The sequence below is a fragment of the Puma concolor genome, chromosome A2 (assembly GCF_028749965.1).
Source record: "Puma concolor isolate L17-30 chromosome A2, mPumCon1.1.hap2, whole genome shotgun sequence".
NCBI classification, from domain to species: Eukaryota; Metazoa; Chordata; class Mammalia; order Carnivora; family Felidae; genus Puma; species Puma concolor.
The window spans coordinates 169,624,156-169,643,954 of record NC_141668.1 but is presented as its reverse complement, the minus strand read 5'-3'; the positions used below and the strand labels follow the sequence as shown (position 1 = coordinate 169,643,954).

At 64.9% G+C, this 19,799-nt stretch overlaps 1 protein-coding gene across 7 annotated transcripts in view; it reads right to left on the bottom strand.

Moving 5' to 3' along the window:
• The window catches only part of PIP5K1C (phosphatidylinositol-4-phosphate 5-kinase type 1 gamma), a 49,722-nt gene that overhangs the window by 13,058 nt on the left and 16,865 nt on the right, over positions 1-19,799 (bottom strand). For 6 of the 7 annotated variants that reach the window (XM_086699511.1, XM_086699512.1, XM_086699514.1 and 3 more), the window contains exons 2-11: positions 15,661-15,692; positions 14,124-14,216; positions 13,163-13,293; positions 12,250-12,367; positions 8,095-8,247; positions 5,936-6,235; positions 5,027-5,232; positions 3,531-3,614; positions 1,958-2,006; positions 223-307 (exon numbers count right to left, since the gene is read on the bottom strand). In XM_086699511.1, the coding sequence (XP_086555637.1) occupies positions 223-307; positions 1,958-2,006; positions 3,531-3,614; positions 5,027-5,232; positions 5,936-6,235; positions 8,095-8,247; positions 12,250-12,367; positions 13,163-13,293; positions 14,124-14,216; positions 15,661-15,692 (1,251 nt within the window). Of the gene's footprint in view, positions 1-222; positions 308-1,957; positions 2,007-3,530; positions 3,615-5,026; positions 5,233-5,935; positions 6,236-8,094; positions 8,248-12,249; positions 12,368-13,162; positions 13,294-14,123; positions 14,217-15,660; positions 15,693-16,637; positions 16,783-19,799 lie in introns of those variants that run through there. The other variant, XM_086699516.1, reaches the window with a different exon arrangement.

Genomic DNA, 19,799 nt, shown 5'->3' with positions numbered 1-19,799 from the left:
CAGCCAGGACTCGAGCTCAGACGGTGGGCCCCAGGCCGTGCGCTGGGCCCCGTGAGCGTGGTGCCCTGACCATCCCGTTCTCTGGACCGAGTCCCTGACCGAGGCCCAAGGATGGCCGAGTAGCGGGAGGTGACCCTGTGGGCTCGCTCGGCTCTTGGCCGCCCCTGCCTCCCGTCTCTGCACCCCGGGGGCCCTCCTGCCCAAAGTGCCTGGGAGGCTCACAGGAGTTCTTCCGGAAAACCGTGTTGCTCATGAACTTGAAGAAGCGCTCTGCGTAGAAGCTGGGCCGGTGGACAGAGACGGTGTCCTGGGAAGCGAAACAAGGGCCCGAGGGCAGAAGGGCATGAGTGCCGTGGTCCCACCAGGAGCTCCCCGGGTCCCGCGGGACAGCCCAGGGCACAGGCGGGCGGCGGGGCAAAGCCGCCCATGTGGGGAGGGGACTGGATCCCCAGCATGGGGCTTCCTGGACGGACCCGGGGGTCAGGTGACGGTGGCAGAGGGCAGGGTGGGAGGGAGACTCCGCCATCATAAACCCGTCTGTATTTCTAATCCTTTGAACCATGGGAAGCGACAGCTACTCAAAGAGGTAAACGAATGAACGTCGAAACACAGAAACCAGAGCAATTCTCTGAGAGCGAGTCTCAACAAAGGACGGCTGGACGCCTGTTTTGTAAGGGACGGTTGGTGGCGCACAGCCACGCCTGAGGTGGGGACAGGCGGCCGCTGGTGTCCCTCGGTCCCACACCCCAGTGTGGGGTGATGCCGGGCTCCCCTCTAAGCTTGTCTCCTTCTCTGCGCGACAGGGAGGCTAGAGGCTGCCACTCTCGCCGGACGCGACGGCACCCCGCCCCCCCATGCCAAGACCCCCCCCTCTGGGGGGTGACGACCACAGGTGGTGCCCCCAGACAGGGCCTGGGTCCTCTTCCTGCTGTAACGTAACAGAACCCACAGGGGACTCGCGGCCTCCAGGGTGAAAGCGACACGTCCCATCCTCGCTGCAGAGGCGTGACCGCAGGACCGCGTTCTGGCAGGTGGTGGGGGAGACGAGGCAGTGACAGCTTCCGCCCTCTCCTCTGCCTGGAGTGCCCTGTGGGGGGCCAGCCGTGCGGGCCACGCCCAGGAGTGTGCAGCGCCAGGCAGAAGCAGCCGGCCCTGGACTCCAGGGGCCACCCCACCTGCCCCAGACCGTTCACGCCTGTATGGCTACGCTGACCACCGTTTGGGCCCCCAAACCCGAGCAGCCTCGGTAGGGCTTACAGTGCTTCCGGCTGCCATGGCTTTGTGACGCCGTGAGAGGGTTCCTGCCCCCTGGCCCTTCTTGGTGCACCTTCTGGAAGCTCCCATCTGGACCGTCCAAACACTCTCTGAGGGGTGTTGGGGGCCGGCTGGGGTTCTGGATTTTACAGACCGCACGCACGCAGACAGCCCTTAGCGTTTCAGTAAGAATCGGTCTGAAGGGAGCCACGGGAGGACAGGCATGCATCAAGGCCCCAGCCAGCTCGTCAGCCCAACCGGACCGGGGTGCTAGGGCTGCTGTCGCAGGTGCACCGTTTGGTCCCCAACAGCTGGCCTGCCCCGTGGGTGTGGCCAGTGCCCGAGCCCCCTCCGTCTTGCGCATTTCCAGACTGCTCTTTGCCTAGCTGGCCCCTGACTCTCCCGGTCGGGCGGTCTTTGGGAATCCTCCCAGCTCAGCTTGGGCGTCCTCTCCTCCAAGAAGCCCTTCCGTGCCCCTCACCGGTGGCTCAGACGCCACTGCCGGACGGCCTACAGCTAGCTGCCTGCCCTCTCCCGTCTTGACCCGGACCCCTTGGCCTGTGACTGCCGGGGGCACACGGCCGCCCCCAAGGGACACTGGCTCCGGGAAGGGAGGCCCGTGTTTCTCGGCTCTGGAGCACCTGTGCCTGGCCCCGGGAGACCATCACGTCTGTGGACTGACGCGTGAAGGCACAATGCTCACCCCGTCGTGGACAAGAGCCTTCCAGGTGTGTTCCAGCTTCTTGATGAACCTGCAGAGAAAACGAGTGAACCAAAGTGGTCCTCTAGTGGGGCGGTCCCGTCCCCAGGGGACACTGGGCCATGTCTGGGGACTGGGTGTGCTCCTGGCACCAAGTGGGTGGGAGGGCCCTGGTGCAGAGGAACTGAGACGCCTCAGCCAGAGGCCACCTCCCTCTTTGGCGCCCTCTGTTCCCCTCCCCGCCTGCTGGTGGCTCCTACCGCTGCTACTCTTAGAGAGGAAGTGAAAAGGCCGTGGCGCTTGGCCCTCGGTGGGGGGCATATGGCAGCACCCCCAGAGTACGGCCTTCCTCTCTCATGGCCCAGGCTGAGCCCGGGTCCTCTCTGCTGGAATCAGTGGCCTGCACTGTGGCTCTAACTAGATCCCTGCACGCCTGGGCTGGGGAGAACGTTGCCTCCTCCAGGCAGCCTTCCTGGACACCCCCTAGTCTATGGGGTGGGGGAAGGGTCCTCTTCTCAGCACCCACCCCCGTGGGACACCCCTGCCCCAGGATAGGCTTGTGGCTGCCTGACACACGCTGGCCCACCCTCCTTGCCCCCACTCAAGAGCCTCCGCAGAAACCCTGGTCTGACACCTCCAAAGTTTCCCCGGGCGCCTGCGTGGCTCAGCTGGTTAAGCGCCCCACTCTTGACTTCAGCTCAGGTCACGATCTCACGGTTTGTGAATTTGAGCCCCGAGTTGGGCTCTGTGCCGACAGCCTGGAGCCTGTTTGGGATTCTCTCTCTGCCTCTTCCCTGCTCACTCTATCCCTCAAAATTAATAAGTAAACATTAAAGCTCTCCACTCCTGCTCTAAACCCAGAGAGATGTCCCCGTGGAAGACATCTGCCCCTGAGTCGGAAAACAACAGGCTGCGAATACTAGTGTTTGACGGGCAGGAGCCCAGTTTCATATTTAGGAAAAAAGCCACCCAGTGGGCTTCCTGAGGGGGTGGACATGGGAAATGGGGACCACCACGCCCAGGGTCCCCTCTGTCCTGTCGGGAACGTGCATAATGAACGCATTCCGCTCTCAGGACGGAAAACTAAGACTAAGAAACGCTCGTCACCAAGACCTCATGCGGGTCAGGGCATGGGTAACGAGGTGGCCCACACCCCAGCTTTTAAACCACAGGTGAGGCTGGGGTATCTGTTCCTTCGGCTCTGCCGCACTTGAGATCCCACGATATGGGGCCCCAGCCACGAGCATTTACTCCTGCCCATCGTAGGAGCTGTCCCGAGATGCCGTGCTCTGCGGCCACGGGCACTTCTGTCCTGCGCACTTTAGCCCGGCACCGGGCACACGGTCGGCGCTCAGCAGACAGGGCCGGACCGGCGGGCGACACCCCACCCACCCCACATGCCCCACGCCAGCCCCAACCCCGAAGGTGGAGTCACCCAGTCGGGGACCGAATGCCTCCCTCGAGGCCTCAGGGGACGGCAGCCAATCAGGAGCCTTCCTGGGGCCGAGGAGGCTTTGTCTGCGGGCAGCAGGTGCACCGCTTCCGTGGGCAAGTGAGGGGGGCAGGGGGCACCCACCTGTACGACTGCAGAATGTCAATGATGCCAATATGCAGCAAAAGGCGCTCCCCTCGGCCGTTCACGGCGGGAATCCCGCCCATCCTGGGGAGAGAGGGCGGGAGCGCGGTCAACACCCCACAGGGCCACACCGCTGTGGGCAGGGGCGGGGGGACAGGAGCGCCGTCAACACCCCACAGAGCCACACCGCTGGCGGGGGCGGCGTGGGGGGCCCAGAGCCCGGCCTCGGAGAAGCTGAAGGAGCCAGAGCCCATGTGCTCCTGTAGGCGGCAGCTCGGCTGGGGCCGAGCTGCCGTCAGACACGCGAGGCTGGAGGCTGGCGAGGGGTCTGGCCCCCACACACCCGTGCGCACGCACACGCACACGCTCACCCCGGGCGGGGCCCCCAGTGCTTCTGGGTCCCGTCTGGGGAGTTAGTCGCTTCACTCAGCCCCAGGCCCACACGTGCCCGGCCCGGCATGGTTAGTGAGGCCACACGACGCAGCGACTGTCCTCAAGTCCCCATGACCCAGGCCCGCCAGGCCCGGGCCCTGCAGGCTCCGCGCACCGCACTCCACGCACTGCCCAGCTCACCTGCGCACCCCGCCATCCCGCCAGGCCTGGCACAGACCCTACAAACGCCAACACAGTGGAGGTCGGGCCAAGCCACCAGACCTCTGCAGGTGTCACTCCCCCTGCCCCCACTGCCTCGCCTGGTCAGGGTCAGGGCTCCTCCTCCGTCCTCCCCAGCTGTGAGCCCCCCCGTCTCCCTTGCGGACGCTGGGGGGTTATGCCCCCCTCCTCCAGGGCCCCCGTGCTGGTTCCCGGCACGCTCAGTCTCGACACCCTGTCTACAGAAACCGTTCCCACCGGGGTACTGTCGTCCTCAAGCACTCGACGATGTCTGGAGACGTCTGAGGCCCTCACGACTGGGGGTGCCCTGCCATGGGGGGGGGGGCCAGGGATGCTGCTCTGGCCTACAGCACTCAGGACGCCCCAGAGAACGACCCGGCCCAGCGTGCACAGTGCCGGGGGCGGGGCGGACACCCCACGAATCTGTCTCGGGCAGAGGGCACAGCCCTCTCTGAGACTGTGACCTCGGCCTCCACCACCGGGGCCTGTTCTCCCCGGGGCTCTGGGTTCGGCCCCCTGCTGTAGATGTTGCCTCGTCCCCAGCACTCAACACCCCTACGGCTTTGCTTCAGATGGTGGTGCTTTAACCCATTCTGGGGTCCGGCAGGGGGAGGGGGCATCTGTGTTTCCCACACGGATGGCCACGGGCCTCAGTCCGCAGACAGACTGAGCCGGAACGCCCCGGTCATCACCCGGCCGGGGAGCTGTGCGTCCACCTGTGACCCTCGCGGGGCCTGGCGGGCAGACTCTGCTGCTCCGATTCACAAACCAGGAACCAGCCACACGCGGGCTTCTGGACGCGCCTGCTCCTCGTCTCTTGCCCTCGCGGCCAACTTTCCCTGCCCGCCTCACACCCGAGGGCCCCACAGCCCCGGGTCACCTACGTGTCATCCGACTCGATGGCCTCCCCGCGCGCGGCCCCGCCCTGGATGGACTCCATGGCCGTGGAGTAGAGGGCCTTCTGGCCCAGCGGCCGCTTCTCGTCCGCGGTGCTCTGGGCGCCCTCGGCCTGCCGCTCCCGCTCCTGCTGGTCGATGTTGTGCACGCCCAGGAGCAGGCTGTAGTCCATGATCTTGAAGCTCTCCAGCACCTGCCGGGGGTGGGGTCGACAGGTCACGCTCCCGGTGCCCGGCCCCCCACAACCCCAAGCTGCATCGGGGTCTGTGCCCACTCGGTCCCCACAGCCTCGCAGAGGCCTGTCCTGACCCCCATTTCACGGATGGCCAGGAGTCCAAGGGGTCAGGGGCAAGGGGCCAGGCCACGTGGCAGGCAATGGGACCCGAGGCGTGGCATCCACACAGACAGGGCCCAGGGTGTTTCCTTCCTCCTGACAGAGTCCAGCCGCTCCGCACACCAAACCCGCTCCTGGCCCCCAGGGCTCTGACACCTGGGCTCAGGGAAGCCCGAGGTCCTGAGAGGTCTGGGGGCGTCCTCGGGCAAGGTCGTGCAAAGTTTTCCAAGAGGCCTAGGAGCCAGGGGTGGTGGGCCTGGGGGCCTGGGGTTTCGAGCCTGCTCCCCGAGACTAGATGAGATCTCTAGTCCAGGGGAGCAGGCTCGAAACCCCCCAGGTCACGGGGTGGAGGAGACCACGAGGACAAGCGGGGGCAAAGGGGTCCGTGGGCCTGGGGCTCACACTCTACTCGCTTCCACCAGCGTCCCCGTTTCACAGACGGGACAACAGAGGCCCAGAGAGGCGAGGGACCCTGAACTGCCCCCCCCCCCCCCCCCAGCCCCACGCACTCTGCTCTGGGCTCCTCCCCTGCACCGGGGCCGTGTGGGCGTGGCGGCCTCACCAGGCAGTCCCGTTGCAGCGTCTTGACAAGGGCGGAGAAGGTGTCTGCGTCCAGCAGGAGCCCCTCGGGCATGTCCTGGATGAAGTCCAGGTCCTTGTAGGTGGGAATGCTCTTCTCCTTCTCCTTCTTGCTGGCTCGCCGCTTGTACGTGGAGCCCTTGAGGTCGAACTTGAGGTGCATCTTGACAACGCGCGGCAGGATGTTGTTCATGACCACCACGCGGATGTTCTTGCCGCCCGACTGCACGCAGTACAGCCCGTAAAACTTGGGCAGCAGCGTCCGCGGGTTCTGGTTGAGGTTCTGGGAGGCGAAGGAGGAGGACAGGGCTGGAGGACAGTCGCCACGGCCGCCGTCACCGGCACACTCTGTGCAGGGCCACCTCCAGGAAGCCCTCCCTGACCACCACCCGCCTGGGCCAGCCCCGCACTCTGCCCTCCCAGAGATCTGACGTTAGCCAGGTTCCAGCAGATGAGATCCTCCGGGTGTCAGGGGCTGGCTTCCCCCCCAGGCCAGACCCAGGTGCCCCACCTCCCCAGCCTGGGGTGACACGGGGTCACGGCTTCCAGGCACAGTCCAGGACAAGGGCTGGCAAACTCTGAATACGCGACCAAGTCCAACTACCCACTCGTTCTCACGTGGCCAGCGGCTAAGCTATGAATGGCTTTGTGTTGTTAAAAAAGGTGGGGAGAAAAAAAGGAAAGTAGTGTTCTGTGACATGTGAAAACGACATGAACTTGACATTTCAGCGTCAGTAAAGGAAGTTATCCAGGCACGTGGAGCCCGTCCACTCACTCAGGGTCCATGGGGCTTCCGTGCAGTGACAGCAGGGCTGAGCTATGGAGGTAGGTGCTGCCTGGGTCACAAAGCCCCAACATTTACCAGACGGTTCTTTACAGGAAGCTTGCCGACCCCTGACCGTGGGGGCCAGGGACCCCCTGACCATCATGCACTATGAACGAGACGCCCCGGAGGGGAGAGGGGCCACAATCCGAACAGAGCTGCCCAGAAAAGCCTATCTGCACCCCTGCCAGGTGCCTGGTCACGACCCTTGGCCACTCCTGCTTCCACTCCCGCCCAGGGATCTGAGCCGCCCTTTCAGGCTGTGAGTCACACAGGGAATGGGAAGTGCCCCGGCAGCTGGTCCTTTGTGACATGCCAGCTGGTGGTCCAGCCTCCCTCCCCCACGCCTGAGTCACCAGCTACCAAGACACAAGCCTCGATTTCTGGGCTCCGTGACTCAGGGGTGTCGGTGGGGAGAAGGGATGGGGAGTGAAGGCTGGGCCCGCGCCCGCCCCCGCCCCCACCCCCACCCCCACTCCCCCCACCCCCAGGGAAGGCCATGAGGGTTTAGATGGCAAGTCCCGCTTGCCAAGTGTTGAGGCACCACGTGGTGGTGCTGGGGGGGGGGGGGGGTAGGGGTGAAGGCGAGGCTCAGGAGGACTTCCCATGGCCTGCCCAAAAGGGGTCTCCCGGACCCCATCTGCCCAAATTCCTTAGCCTCAGAGCCCGTGGCTGCTATTGAACCTGCTCCCAACAAGAAAGGAGCTGGAGGCGGGGCGGGGCTCCTCACCATGTAGGGGTGGGGACAGGCCGAGGTGGGGGCGGAGCTGCGGGGAACGGGGGCGGGGCATCAGCATAGGGAGCGGGGCCCCTCACCCTGTAGGAGCCAGGGGCGGGGCTCCTCGCCATGTAGGGGGCGGGGCAAAAAGTGGGGTGGGGCTGCAGGGCGGGGCTCCTCACTGTGCAGGGGCAGGGGAGGGGCAGAGGTGGGCTGGGCCGCAGGGCGGGGCTCCTCAGCATGTAGGGGGCGGGGCGGGGCTGCAGGGCGGGGCTTCTCACCATGTAGGGGGCCGGGCGGGGCGGGGCGGAGCTCCTCGCCACGTAGGGGGAAGGGGCGGGGCGGAGGTGGGGCAGGGGCCCTCACTATGTATGGGGTGGAGGTGGGGCGGGGCTGCAGGGCAGGGCCCCTCACCCTGTAGGAGCCAGGGGCGGGGCTCCTCACCATGTAGGGGGCGGGGCAAAAGGTGGGGCGGGGCTTCTCACTGTGTAGGGGCAGGGGCAGGGGAGGGGCGGAGGTGGGTCGGGCCGCAGGGCGGGGCTCCTCACCCTGTAGGAGCCAGGGGCGGGGTGGAGCGGGGATGCAGGGCGGGGCTCCTCACCATGTAGTAGCCGGGTAACAGCTTCTGCAGGAACTCGGCCTCCTTGTGCATCACCGTCTTGATGATGAACTCGTCGTCACTGGTGACGTAGAACAGGGAGCCGCTGGCGCCGGGGTTGGACAGCTCGATCAGTGGCTCGTTGCACAGCGAGTACTGGGGGGGCAGTGAGTGGGCAGGTGGGTCGCTGACACCCCACACGCCCAGCGTCTAGCGGACAGCTCTGGAACAGGTCACTGTCAGCCTCCTTTCACAGATGAAGAAATATGCTCAGAGAGGGAAACTGACACGCCTGAGGCCACACAGCAAGGATTGAACCCCGGGCTAATCTGCAGCGTGGGTGCCGATCTCCTAGGGCACGGTCCCTCTCCCGTTAGTAACAGACACCCAGTCGTGCTGGGTTGTGCACCCATCTGGCCAAGACTCACTGCCCAACCTTCCCCGCAGCTAGGTGAGGCCACAACAGTCAACTCTGGTCAACGAGCCTGTAGAAGCTTCTGAATCCCTAATCAGGTGACAAACGCTGGTGCCCCTCCCTCCTTCCCATCCATTTCCCACGTGGAAAGCTGATGTGACAGCTGGAACCCCAGCAGCCATGCTGGACCACAAGACAACCTTTGGTACGGATGCCACGCACAAGAACAGCTGAGAGGGGAGCCTGTGTCCCTGGCGAGCAACCCCAACCACGGCCCCCAGCACACCCTTCTCTTCCCCATCTTCTCTTCCATGGACATCGGCTTTCTTCCGTGCCTGCTGTCCATCAGCCCCACACGCCCTCCCCACCAACAAACAGTAAACTCTGTGGACCCAGGGATTTTTAAGCATTTTTCTCATGGAGGGTCCCCAGCACCCATGACAGAGCCCAGCATACAGCAGGTGCCTGGTCTGTTAAGAAGCCAAGGAAAGTGAGGCCCTGCGGGCTGCTGCCCCTGGGCCTTTTCAGCTAATGAGCCACTGAGGTGTTTTTCGGGATTAAGGCTGTTTGGGTTGGGTTTCTGTGCCCTGCACCCCCGAAGTCCTGACTGAGTGTCGCTGGTATATGACAGGGACGAGGCCACAGCATGCCCCCCCCCCCCCCGGGCCACAGGGTAAACGCCGAGGGAACACTTACTGCATCGCTGGGTGTAAGGACCCTAACCCGATGCCCCAGCAGTCAGCACGCCCTGGCTGGACAAAGACCCTGGGAAGATCGGGCGCCCCCACCCACTGCCTGGCCACGGCCGAGCCCAGGACGAGCCGTGGTCCAGCAAGCTGTGGTGCTGTGCAAACTCCGGGCTGCGGCCCGGTGTCCCAGGCACCGGGCGGTTAGTCGGGGGCCGGCTGTGGGTGGGACGGGCACACACCAGAGGCATGACCCCCCCAGGGACCACGGGCGCCACCCTGGAAGGAAGAGGGGTCTGAGGCCACAGCTGTTGCCCCTACACCTGCGACCTAGTGCTGACCACAAGGACAACAGCGCCACCTCTAACTGTCCGCGCCTCAGGGGAGTGGAGCCAACAGCCAGGCCACTCAGGGGGAATGTGCTGGCAGTCCCCAACGTGGTGACCGGCTCCAAAACGGGCACCAGGCTGGCGCAGGGCTGACGCAAGCCTGCTAATAAGACAGGACGTGCGGATGCCCGGAAGCCGGGCCAGGACAGGCTGCCTGGGCCATCTGGACTGTGGGGGCGACGGTGCGGGGAGCCGCGTGGGGGCCCGGCCCAGGGCTGTCGGCGGAGGGGAGCCGAGTCAGTGGGCCTCCCAGCTGTGCTGGCCGCAGACAGCAAGGAGGCAGCTCGGGGAGGCGGTGGGTTGTGCAGGGGGAGGACAGGTCCAGTTTGCAGCCAACACGGCCCTCTGTCCGTCCCGCTCCGCCCACAGCCACGAGGCCCCCGCACCCTCGGAAGCAGAGGCCCAGGCCCAGGCTGCCCGTGTTCTCCCTCCTCACCCCCACCTCCCCCCACCCTGCCCTGGAAGCACAGCAGCGAGGGGCGTCCTGGGCCTCGGGAGCCCGCCGGGAACAGGGAAACCCCAAGGCCTTACAGCCGGCCCCAGCTGGCAGGAGAGGAGGAGAGATGAGCGCCGAGGGGGACTGCGCGGCTTCGCACCAAAGAAGTCTGTGAGCAGAGAACGGTCTGGAAGCAATGCCGCAGCCGCTGCCCTCAGGGAGCGGCCTGGGGGGCCGCGTACAGGGCTCAGGCCTCACGGGGTCCTGGCTGCAGAGGAGGCAGCGGTGACACAGGCAGACCTCCCAGCCAAGAGACCACCGGCCACCGGGACGGGGTCACGGGCAGACGACCCCAGGCGTGCCCCCTCTCCCCTCAGTGCCCAGGGTGGGCGCCCGTGGCCCGAGGCTGACCGTCTGCAGCCCCTGCCCCCGCACGTGTCCCCCGCCTCCCCCGGCCGCTGCCCTGCTGTCCTGAGCCGAAGTCAACACCGGGTCAGCCCAGGGCTCTCACAGTGATGGTGGGCGAGCCCCCACAAAACTCAGGACCATGGCGGCCGCCACAGAAGTCTCTGGAGCCGAGGTGATGCCCACGGCCCACAGGGACCCGGCGGGAAGAGAGAGGAACCGAGGGACCAGAGCTGATAAATGGGGGCAGTGATGCTGTCTGGGTGCACCATCCAGCCGTGTCCGAGCTCCCCACCCCCGCCGTGGGAGGGCCTCTTGGATCCAGGGGCCCTGGCCACCCTGTCGCTGCAAACAGGGCAGGTCTTAAAGAGGACAGAGGACACCTGCTGAGCACCCACTCAAGGCCGAGACAGGCCCTCGGCCGTCGCCCTGTGTCCACTCCGCCGCCAGGACCAGCTTGGGTCCGCTCCCCACCAGCACACAGAGGCCGCATCACCACTGCCACGGCGAGCGCCACAGGTGTCCCCTTTCCCTCCCGAGACCTAAAACCGAGGTCACCCAGGTCATCTCTACTACGGAACCACCAGGCTGGCTTCACTCCGAGGAGGCTGCGGGACCAAAGGGAACGTCGTTACGGGGCTGCGGCGGAGGCCAGAGGGGGAACACGACACGGATGCTGTGGTCAGAGGACCAGGCCTTGGCCCTGGCAAGGGGCACTGTGACTTCTGGGCGCCCGGACGTGCCCACGGCCGGAGCAAATGCTGCTCTCTCTGCAGGGACACGGCCGCGGCTGAGGGCACAGCTTTCCCGCAGACTAAGAACCCAGGGGAGAGTGAGGCCAAGTACCTCCCGACACGCAGGGAGACGAGTCACTGCAGGTGAGAGCCAGCAGGCCCACAGGCCGAGCCCCAGGGACAGCAGACGGTGGAAGGATTACACAGAGTATATCCAACGGTCACGGACACGCTCTTGCCCAGGGAGTAAGGCTTCCCGAACACAAAGTCGCAAACCGGTGACCGGGCGAACTCGAAACAGACCCGCCAGACCTTCCCCAAGTGCAGACTGACCCACCCAGGTGACGAGCCCCGTGTGCAGGCGAGCTGTAACTTTCAGGAGTCCTGATCGTTCACTGTGAGATCAAAGGGTAGGGCCTAGGTTCTGATTTTTCTAAATGTTTATTTATTTGTTTTGAGAGAGAGAGAGACAGAGAGAGACAGAGAGCAGTGCAGGGGCAGAGAGAGAGGGAGAGAGAGAGGATCCCAAGCAGACTCAGTGCGCTCAAGCATGGAGCCCGACATGGGGCTCGGACCCATGAACCATGAGATCGTGACCTGAGCCGAGATCAAGAGTCGACATTTAACCAACTGAACCCCCCAGACGCTCCAAGATTATTCTAATTTGAGAGACTAAAACCACACCAGAACTGAGGGGACGTTCTGAACTGGTCCCCACGACCCACCTCCTCCCGAAGGGAGGCTTGACATGTGACGCGCCTCTAACCCACAGACGTGGCAAAGGGGACAGGACACTCCTGTCGCTCACGCTCTGACCAAGAGGCCCGCAGGGATGGAACGGAAGCCCCAGCCGATGGGCGAGGAGGGGGTCCCGCCAATGTCACCGTGGAGCTGGAAGCAGACCCTCCCCCAGTCCGGTGCCCCACGAGGCTCTAGCCCCAGCCCACCCTCCAGCACAACCCTGAGCAAAGAACCCGGCTGAGTTGCACCCGAAGTCCTGACCCACAGAAACCACAAGGGACAGACAGGTGGCGCTGTGGGCCGCCGGTCTGCCACAGCTTGTTACGCAGCAGCAGCTGACTGACGCTCTTACCAAGTAATCATCCGGTCGGATCCCGAAGAGTTCCCGGAAGTAGCGGAAGGCGACAGGTGCGTAGGTCTTGAACCTGAAGTCCTGGAAGTGGTGGGCGGGGGTGAGGTTGCTGCCTTCACTGTGGAGCAAGGAGGGAGGGGGCCTGTGAGGGACGGCGGCCTCGTGGGTGCCTCCCCAACTCGCCGGTGGCGCAGACGTCCCAGGCCTGGGCGGCGCCCTGGCCGCTGAGCTCCAAGGCCTTCTCCGGACGGCCAACTCAGACGGTGGCATGGGACTCCCCAGGGGACAGAGGGCCATGTCCCAACATCCATTCCCAGTGCTTGCTGGGCACATGGCCGCCCAGAGGAAGCCCACTGCCCAGCCTCTCCTGCAGCTAGCTCTGGTCATGTGACCGTGGTCGGCCAATGGGCTATGAGCAGAGCAGAAACCATCATTTCTTGGTGCTGCTCTGTCTGGGGAGGGGCATGTGCTCTCTTCCTTCTGCTAGTGGAATGCAGACGTGATGGCAGGATCTCGGGCAGCTACCTGAAACCCCTGGCTGCAAAAGCTGCACACAAGGACGGTGGAACGGCCAGAAAAACGCGGGACCCCAACACTGGGGAGCTGCCTGATGGCCCTGGATTGCCTGTCACTATTTTCCATGTGAGAGAAAAGTGAACTTTATGTTTTCTTCTCCTGTTTCTTAAAATCACTGTTGTACTGCAGCCCTCTGATTCGGCAGCAAACTAACATCACGACCGGTACAGGGTGAGGCCTCAAAGCCAAGAAGGTGCCGGGAGAGGCCCGTGCTATTTCCAGCAGAGAAGGGAGCTCAGAGAACAGCAAGGCTGTTTGCATCCCAACGGTGTCTGCGTGCTGGGTGAGCTGCTACGGGCATCGGGGCCAGTCTCCATGGCGCAGGGCCCGGGCCCACCTGGGGAAGAAGATGCTCTCCACGACGTAGAAGTCCTGCATGAGCACGTCACGCTCTGGCTTGGAGCTCAGGTTGCCCACGGTGTAGCCGATGCCCAGCTGGATGGCCCCCTTCAGGGTGGAGGACGTGGTCTGTGGGGAAACCCAGCTGGATCAAGACCCTCGGCTGCCAGGGCGGGGAGGCAAAACGAGAAGCCCCTCGGGGCAGCAGGACGAGCCAGATGTCCAGCTCGCAGCTTGACCCTGGCACCCATCACGCACGGGGCCCCGGGGTACCTGCCCACCACTCGTCCCAGACCCGCTGGCCTCTGGGCTGCCGTTCAGCTCACACAACCCCACGGCAAGGTGGCCTGGCTGGGACCCCAATATCACCTCACGCAGCCCCGAGGCCTGTTTTCCATCAAGGTTCTAGAAGGTTCCAAGTTCTCAAAACTGTCCCGATTCGGCAGGGTTCCTGCTACCTACTCTCCCGGTGACATGCACGGTCACGCTGCGTGAGCGACACCGCCGCTCCGTGCCTCGGTTTCCCCAGCCACGGTGGGGCATGTCGGGGCCGCCCAGCATTACGTCGCCCAGGCTGCCTGGGCTGGAGGCCGCCCACACTTGAGGAGAAAGGGGTGGGGGTGACAGCTCAGCCCCGCTTTCCAAGGGAAGGAAGGAGAACCGCATTTCTCCTTTTCCGGATGAGCCAGCAGGGCCGGAGCAGCTGAGGGCTCGCCCAGGGTCGCAGGCGGCTCCTGTAGCCGGGCGGGTGGTGGTGCAGCTGCGGGCACATCGCCCGATGCTTGTGATGGCGACAGCAGGCAAGGGCCTCGCTGGGACGGAGGGGCCCGCACCGAGGGGATCTGCCCGCAGCCACACGTGGGCACAGAGCCCGCCCGGCCCTGTGTGGGGGGCCCCGGATGGCTGGGAGCCCTTCTCCACTTTGCCCCACCCCAACCAGCCGAGGGCAGAGGAGGAACCTTCTTGTAGGTGGTTTCGCCAGATGCGTCCACGCCCCGATGACCCAACTTCTTCCCGTGGCCGGGGCCCAGCTGTCCAGTCATCGACGGGGCCTGGAGAGGAGGAAGCAGGAAGCATTAAACATCAGCAAGGAGGCGCCGCTGGGGCCAGAGTGCTCTGGAAATCCTGACCAGAGTCAGGGCTGAGTCACTGGCTGGCAAGCCACGTGGGGCAGAGTCTGGTGTGGGCGGGCTCCAGGGCAGAGCAGGTGCCCCGTCACCCACTGGGGCCACACGGTCCAACTCTGCACATCCAGAGGGGCCCAGGCCCAGACCGGACTTCCGGTTCCTCAGGAGCAGAACCCTAACTTCAGGGACTCCCTGGGCCTGCTGACGGGGGCGGGGGGAGGGCTGGGTTGTCCCCTATGGGGCGTCCCATGCACTGTGAGCAGTGAGCAACCTCACTGCATCCTGACAGCCACAGATGTCTCCAGACATCACACAGCGTCCCTTAGGGCCGAGACATGTGGGCTGGAATGACTGTGAAACAGGGAGAGGTCCCACTGGCCCGGGACCTGTGTGGGGACAGCCAGGGCAGGCGTGACAAATTTGTGTGGGAGCCACCAGCACTGATGCGCGGCTCCACAGGGGAGAATGGTGGAGGGGCGGTGGGGGCTGTCCGCTCATGGACATTTAAGAAACATCTACTGTGTACCTGCACCATCCAAAGAGCCCGTGAAACCCTCTGGCCTCCAGCTGGGAGCACTCACATCAGCCCAACCCCCACTGCCCCACGGGGGTTCAGGCAGCCCCCCAGCTGCCCTCGCTCCTCAGCAGGCCCCGGCGTGTTCCGCATACTGGCCACCAGGGGGCGGGCTCTCCCCAGAAATCGGGGGCACCGCCCCTGCTCCGCACCCCGCGCTGACTCCCCACTGCCTCCAGGAGAGCCCTCCTGACAAGGGCCCCACGTGACGGGTGGCAACCCGGGGGACACAGGTGCCTGGGGCCAGGAAGCTAGCGCCGGTACAGGGACGCCACGCCTGGGCTGCTCCTGGAATGCGGGGCTCACAGACTCGCTCCCACAGGCCGCTTTCAGGACCAGGGACAGTGCTGACCCCCCCACGGTGCAAGGCGCGGGCGAGCGGCCGCCCCCCGGCAGGAGCAGGAGCTCTCTGGATCCCGAACAGAAGACGGAAGACGTGGGCGGGCGTGTGGGGACAACGGATGCTACACCAGCGGTGCCGCATCTGACTGGACCCCCCTCCTCCTGGGGGCTCCTCAGGGACCCGCCCTTGCCCGGCTCCCCTCCCACCCCTCTGGACCCTCAGTCTCCGTCCCTCTGTCCCTCACTGTCCAGGCCGGGTCCTTGCTCTTCCTTCCCCAGCGGCTCCCCTCCCTGAAACTCAAGATGCCGGCAGGACCGAGGGACTTTCACTGCCTGCCACCTGCCAGAGCGTGGGGCCCGGGGAGGTGCGGCCAGCTGCCCCAGGCCGCACAGCAGGCCCCGGGGCTGGTCGGTCTTCGGAGAAGTGGGTCAGGAAGGCCACAGGACACTCACCTCCGACGGGGCCATCTTCTTCTGGGCCAAGCCTGCAGGAGAGAAGAGAGAGGCTTCAGCCCGGAGACGGGGGCGGCCCTCCACCCCACCGTGTCACCACCCTGCCTTCCCCGCACACAGGTGTCTCCGACCTCACTCAGCTCCCTGCACCCCTACGGAGGGACGACAGTACCCTGGCTGGGAAACGGGCGCGGACGTCAACCCACCACTGACCCCAAAGACGTTAAGTCCCTGGCAGCGAAGGGCTGACCAAACTGACAACTGTGGCCTTCCCCTGCCGGCGGAAGCAGGGCTCAACCAGATCCAACGTCCTCGGGCCACAGAGAAATCACGTGACCGGCTGGGTCGGTGGGAAGCGGCCAGGCGGCCAGGGCTGGAGTGACGGCTCCCTGGCCCCTGTTCACACTGTCCCCGGGAAAGAGGTGCTCACCGTGGAGAGAGGCTCACAGTGAGGGAGCAGGCAGTTTTTATCCCTAACGCCCTGCCCTCCAATCCTCGCTCCCTGTGGGGAGGCCAACCACTGACCTCTCTGAGCCCTGGCGTCCTCACCTGCAAAGCAGGCTTCTGCTGAGGATTATCTGTTCAAACAAGTATGGACCGCAGACATACCCCTGCCTCCTGCAGACGGGGCGGGCTTTGCAGGTGGGAGGAAGCCAAGGCTGGTGAGGTCTGAGGTCGGGGAGACCCGGGGTCCCTGGGCCCAGCGTCCCCACGAGATCCTCATGAGAGGGAGGCAGAGAGACGGGCAGACCCCATGCTGCTGGCTGGGGGGGGGGGGGGGGGGGGGCGCGCGGGCTAGGATGTGGCACCTCCGGAAGGCGGAAAAGGCAGGAGAGGGGTCTCCCTGGGGCTTCGGGGGGAACCGGCCCTGCCCATGCCTGGGTTTGGTCCCCGTGACACCCATCTTAGACTCATGACCTCCAGAGTGTGGTTTTAGATCAGGCCGTGTGATTTGTTTAGCCGCAACAGAAACTCACGTGCTGGGTGTCTACGTGTCAGGCTGGCGGGAAGCCAAGTGGTGACCAGGACGGTGGAGGGCCTCGGCTTGGGTGATGGGTGAGGGGTCAGGCCAGCAAGGGAGGACTTGCGCTTTTCCCACAGGAAGGTGGGAGCCCTGGAGGGCTGTGGGCAGAGGGAGGGGATCCGACTTGGGTGCTCGTGGGCGCCCTCTGGCTGCCACTACGGGGAGGACGGACTGGGGGAAGGGGGGGGTGGTGGGGAACTGAGCTGGTCCTTCAGGAGTAGATGGGCTGGACCGGGTGGGGGAGGCAGAGGGGAGGTGGGCAGATTCTGGACAGGTCTCAAGTTGGGACAGACAGGCTACCCTCACTGGAGGCAAAGCGAAAAGCAGGGAATCCAGGATGACTAAGGACTATGACTAAAGCCATTAACGGAAAGGATGAGCAGCCTCAGCCAAGATGAGGGACAAGGCAGGAGCAGGTGTGGGGACAGTCGGGTGCAGCGTGGCCAAGCTGAGTGTGAGACGCCCGGAGCCTCCGGCACAGAGACTCCAGGATCAGCCGGACCCCGAGTCTGGAGCTCAGGGGAGGTCGGGCTAGAGAGAGGACCGTGGGTGTGGTGGGGCTGAGACGGGGTTCCAGTCCCGAGGAGCGGACAAGGCTGCGGACTGGGGAGTGACTGTCAAAGGGAATGGGGTTTCCTTTAGCAGGATAAGAATGTTCTAGAATCAGTGGTGACAGTGGCACGACATTGGGAATACACGAAAAACTAAACCGTGTTCCTCAACGTGTGAATTTTATGGTATGAATTACACTTACTGAGAAAAGGAAACACTGAATGTGGGGCAGGCCCGGGCGGGCGGGGTGGGTGACCAGTGTCCTCTTTCAGCCACAACCACCACCCCAGTGCCACCACTGCCCTGTGCGTCAGTCAGCCAGGTGCCGGAGATGGTCCAGGCAGGGAAACTGAGGCTGGGTGGGCAACCGGCCGGTGCCATGGTCACGGCAGAGAACACCCCAGCCAGGAGGCCAAAGCCGACACACGGAGGCTGGCTCACCTGCCCGAGGCCCCAGGTGCCCACCCACAGACCTTCCAACCTGGGTGCCCAGGCCCCGGGCCTGAACGTGGGCCCATCCCAAGGCTCAGCTAGAGGCAAGCGGGTCGCAGAAGGTGCTAGAAAGCTGACGTGATATTTCTGCTGGCTGCCCAACAGAACAATTCATGGTGTTATGTGTGGGCTGTGGGGGAAGGAAGAGGAGAGAAGGCAAGAAGCTGGCGGTGGACCAGGGCAGAACATTCTGGACTTCGTCCTCTGCAGCTCCCAGGCCGAGCAGGCCCAACACCGAGGTCCCGGCCTCCCCCCTGCCACGGCTCCGCCTGCCCCTGAGTCCTCCCGGCTCCTCAGGCTCCTCAGCGGGTCGGGGGGCGGCCTGGCCACTCACAGCCCTGCTCGCCCTCCTGTCCAGCCACGTCCACACCGGCCTCCTCCGGCAGGAAGCCCCGCGGCGGTCCGTCTGCCCCACCCCCCCCAGCACAGCACCATGCCTGTGAGGACCCCCCCACCCCTGCTGCTCAAAACCCTCAAAACCCGTGGCCCCCCGGCCCTGGAGGGCCTTCCCTTCCTGCTCACGGCGAGTCCACTGCTGGAGGTCACGGCCCTGCCCTGTGCTGCCACCACCAGCCAGGCCGGCTGGGACGGCAGAGGCCACACCACGATGTCGCTCCTCCCAGCCCAAGACGTGACCCACTCTCTTCTGGATGAGCCACCCAATTTTTGAGGAAATTAAGTTTTAAAAATAGCCTGGGGAGGGGGAGAGCGCGCCTGCCCCGGGACACAGCCGTGCCAGCCTCTGGGCAGGGGCGGAGGGGGCAGGGGACGCGCGCAGGGCTGAGGCTGGGCTCTCCTGCGGCCCAGCGCCGTGTGGCCTCAGGCGAGCCCCTCCACCTCTCTGAGCACCTCTCCTGTGGTCTCGCTGAGCCTCCGTGGGTGCCCGAAGCTAGGGCTCCAGAGCTGGGCCCCCTCTCCCCAGCCCGCCGCCCAGCCCTACCACAGGACCCTGCCACAGGCCGCTCTAACCGCTTCCGTGCAGGTGACCTCACAGCCACCCCGTGGCTCCGGAGGGAGGAGGTGAGCTCCTCACGCCCTCAGAGGCTTCCCTCTGAGCCTGTTTCTCAGCCCCTAAAGCAGGCCAAAGCCCAGGTTCAGCCCCTCCTCCTGGCCTGCAGGACCCACCTCCTATCAGCTGTTCCCTGCTCCAGTGGCTGGCCTCAGGGCCTTTGCCCTGGATGGTCCCCCTATCCCCACCCCAGTTACCACCGCCCCATCCTGCACACCCTGTCCTTTCCCTCCAGGCAACAATGACATCAGTGTATGTCCTCTTCATGGGGGCTGGGGGCGTCCTCCCTCAGGGCTGGGCCTGTGCGTTGACTGACCCATGACGAGCGGACAGACACCCTCTCCTCTCCCCTCTGCCCGCGTCTCAGCTTCGGGGGAGACTCGTCTCCACATCTGTTGGATGTGGCAACAAAAAGCTCGGGAAGGACTGTGGGCCCCCAAGACCCAGGGAGGAGCCTCGCCGTCTGTCTTTCAGCACAATCACCCACCTGTGCCTTTACAACCCACCCCAAATCTGCCCACTGTCCCTGGCCCACAGCTCCAGGACCGCCGCAGCCCCTCCACCCTGGTCCCCCCCGTCTGTCCTCCACACAGCCCAGTCTCCCCACGGAGGCCACCAGAGGGCGCCCGTGAGCACCTGAGTCACGTCCCGCCCTCCTGTGCCCACAGCCCTCCAAGACTCCTACCTCCCTGGGGGAAAAGTCCAAGTCCTCCCCTGGGTCCCCAAGGCCCTGCACGAAGGTGCCCTCCCCCCCCAGTCCTCCCTCCCTCGGCCCTCCGCCTCTCCCTCTCTCCCCCTCACTCTGCTCCAGCCACATGAGCCTCCTCACCTTTTCTCCATCATGACAGGAAGGTCCTGCCCCAGGGCCTTTGCACCGGTTGGGCTCCCCCCTCACCTGAAACACCGTTCCCAAGACCCTTGCTGGGTTTGCTCCCTTGCTTCATCTGAGACCTGGCTCAAATGTCACCCCCTCTGAAGTGTCCCCCAACCACCTTGCCCAAAACAGTCCCTCTGAGGTCACTCTCCTCATCTCCGTGGCTTTCTTGGTCTTCCAGGCACCCA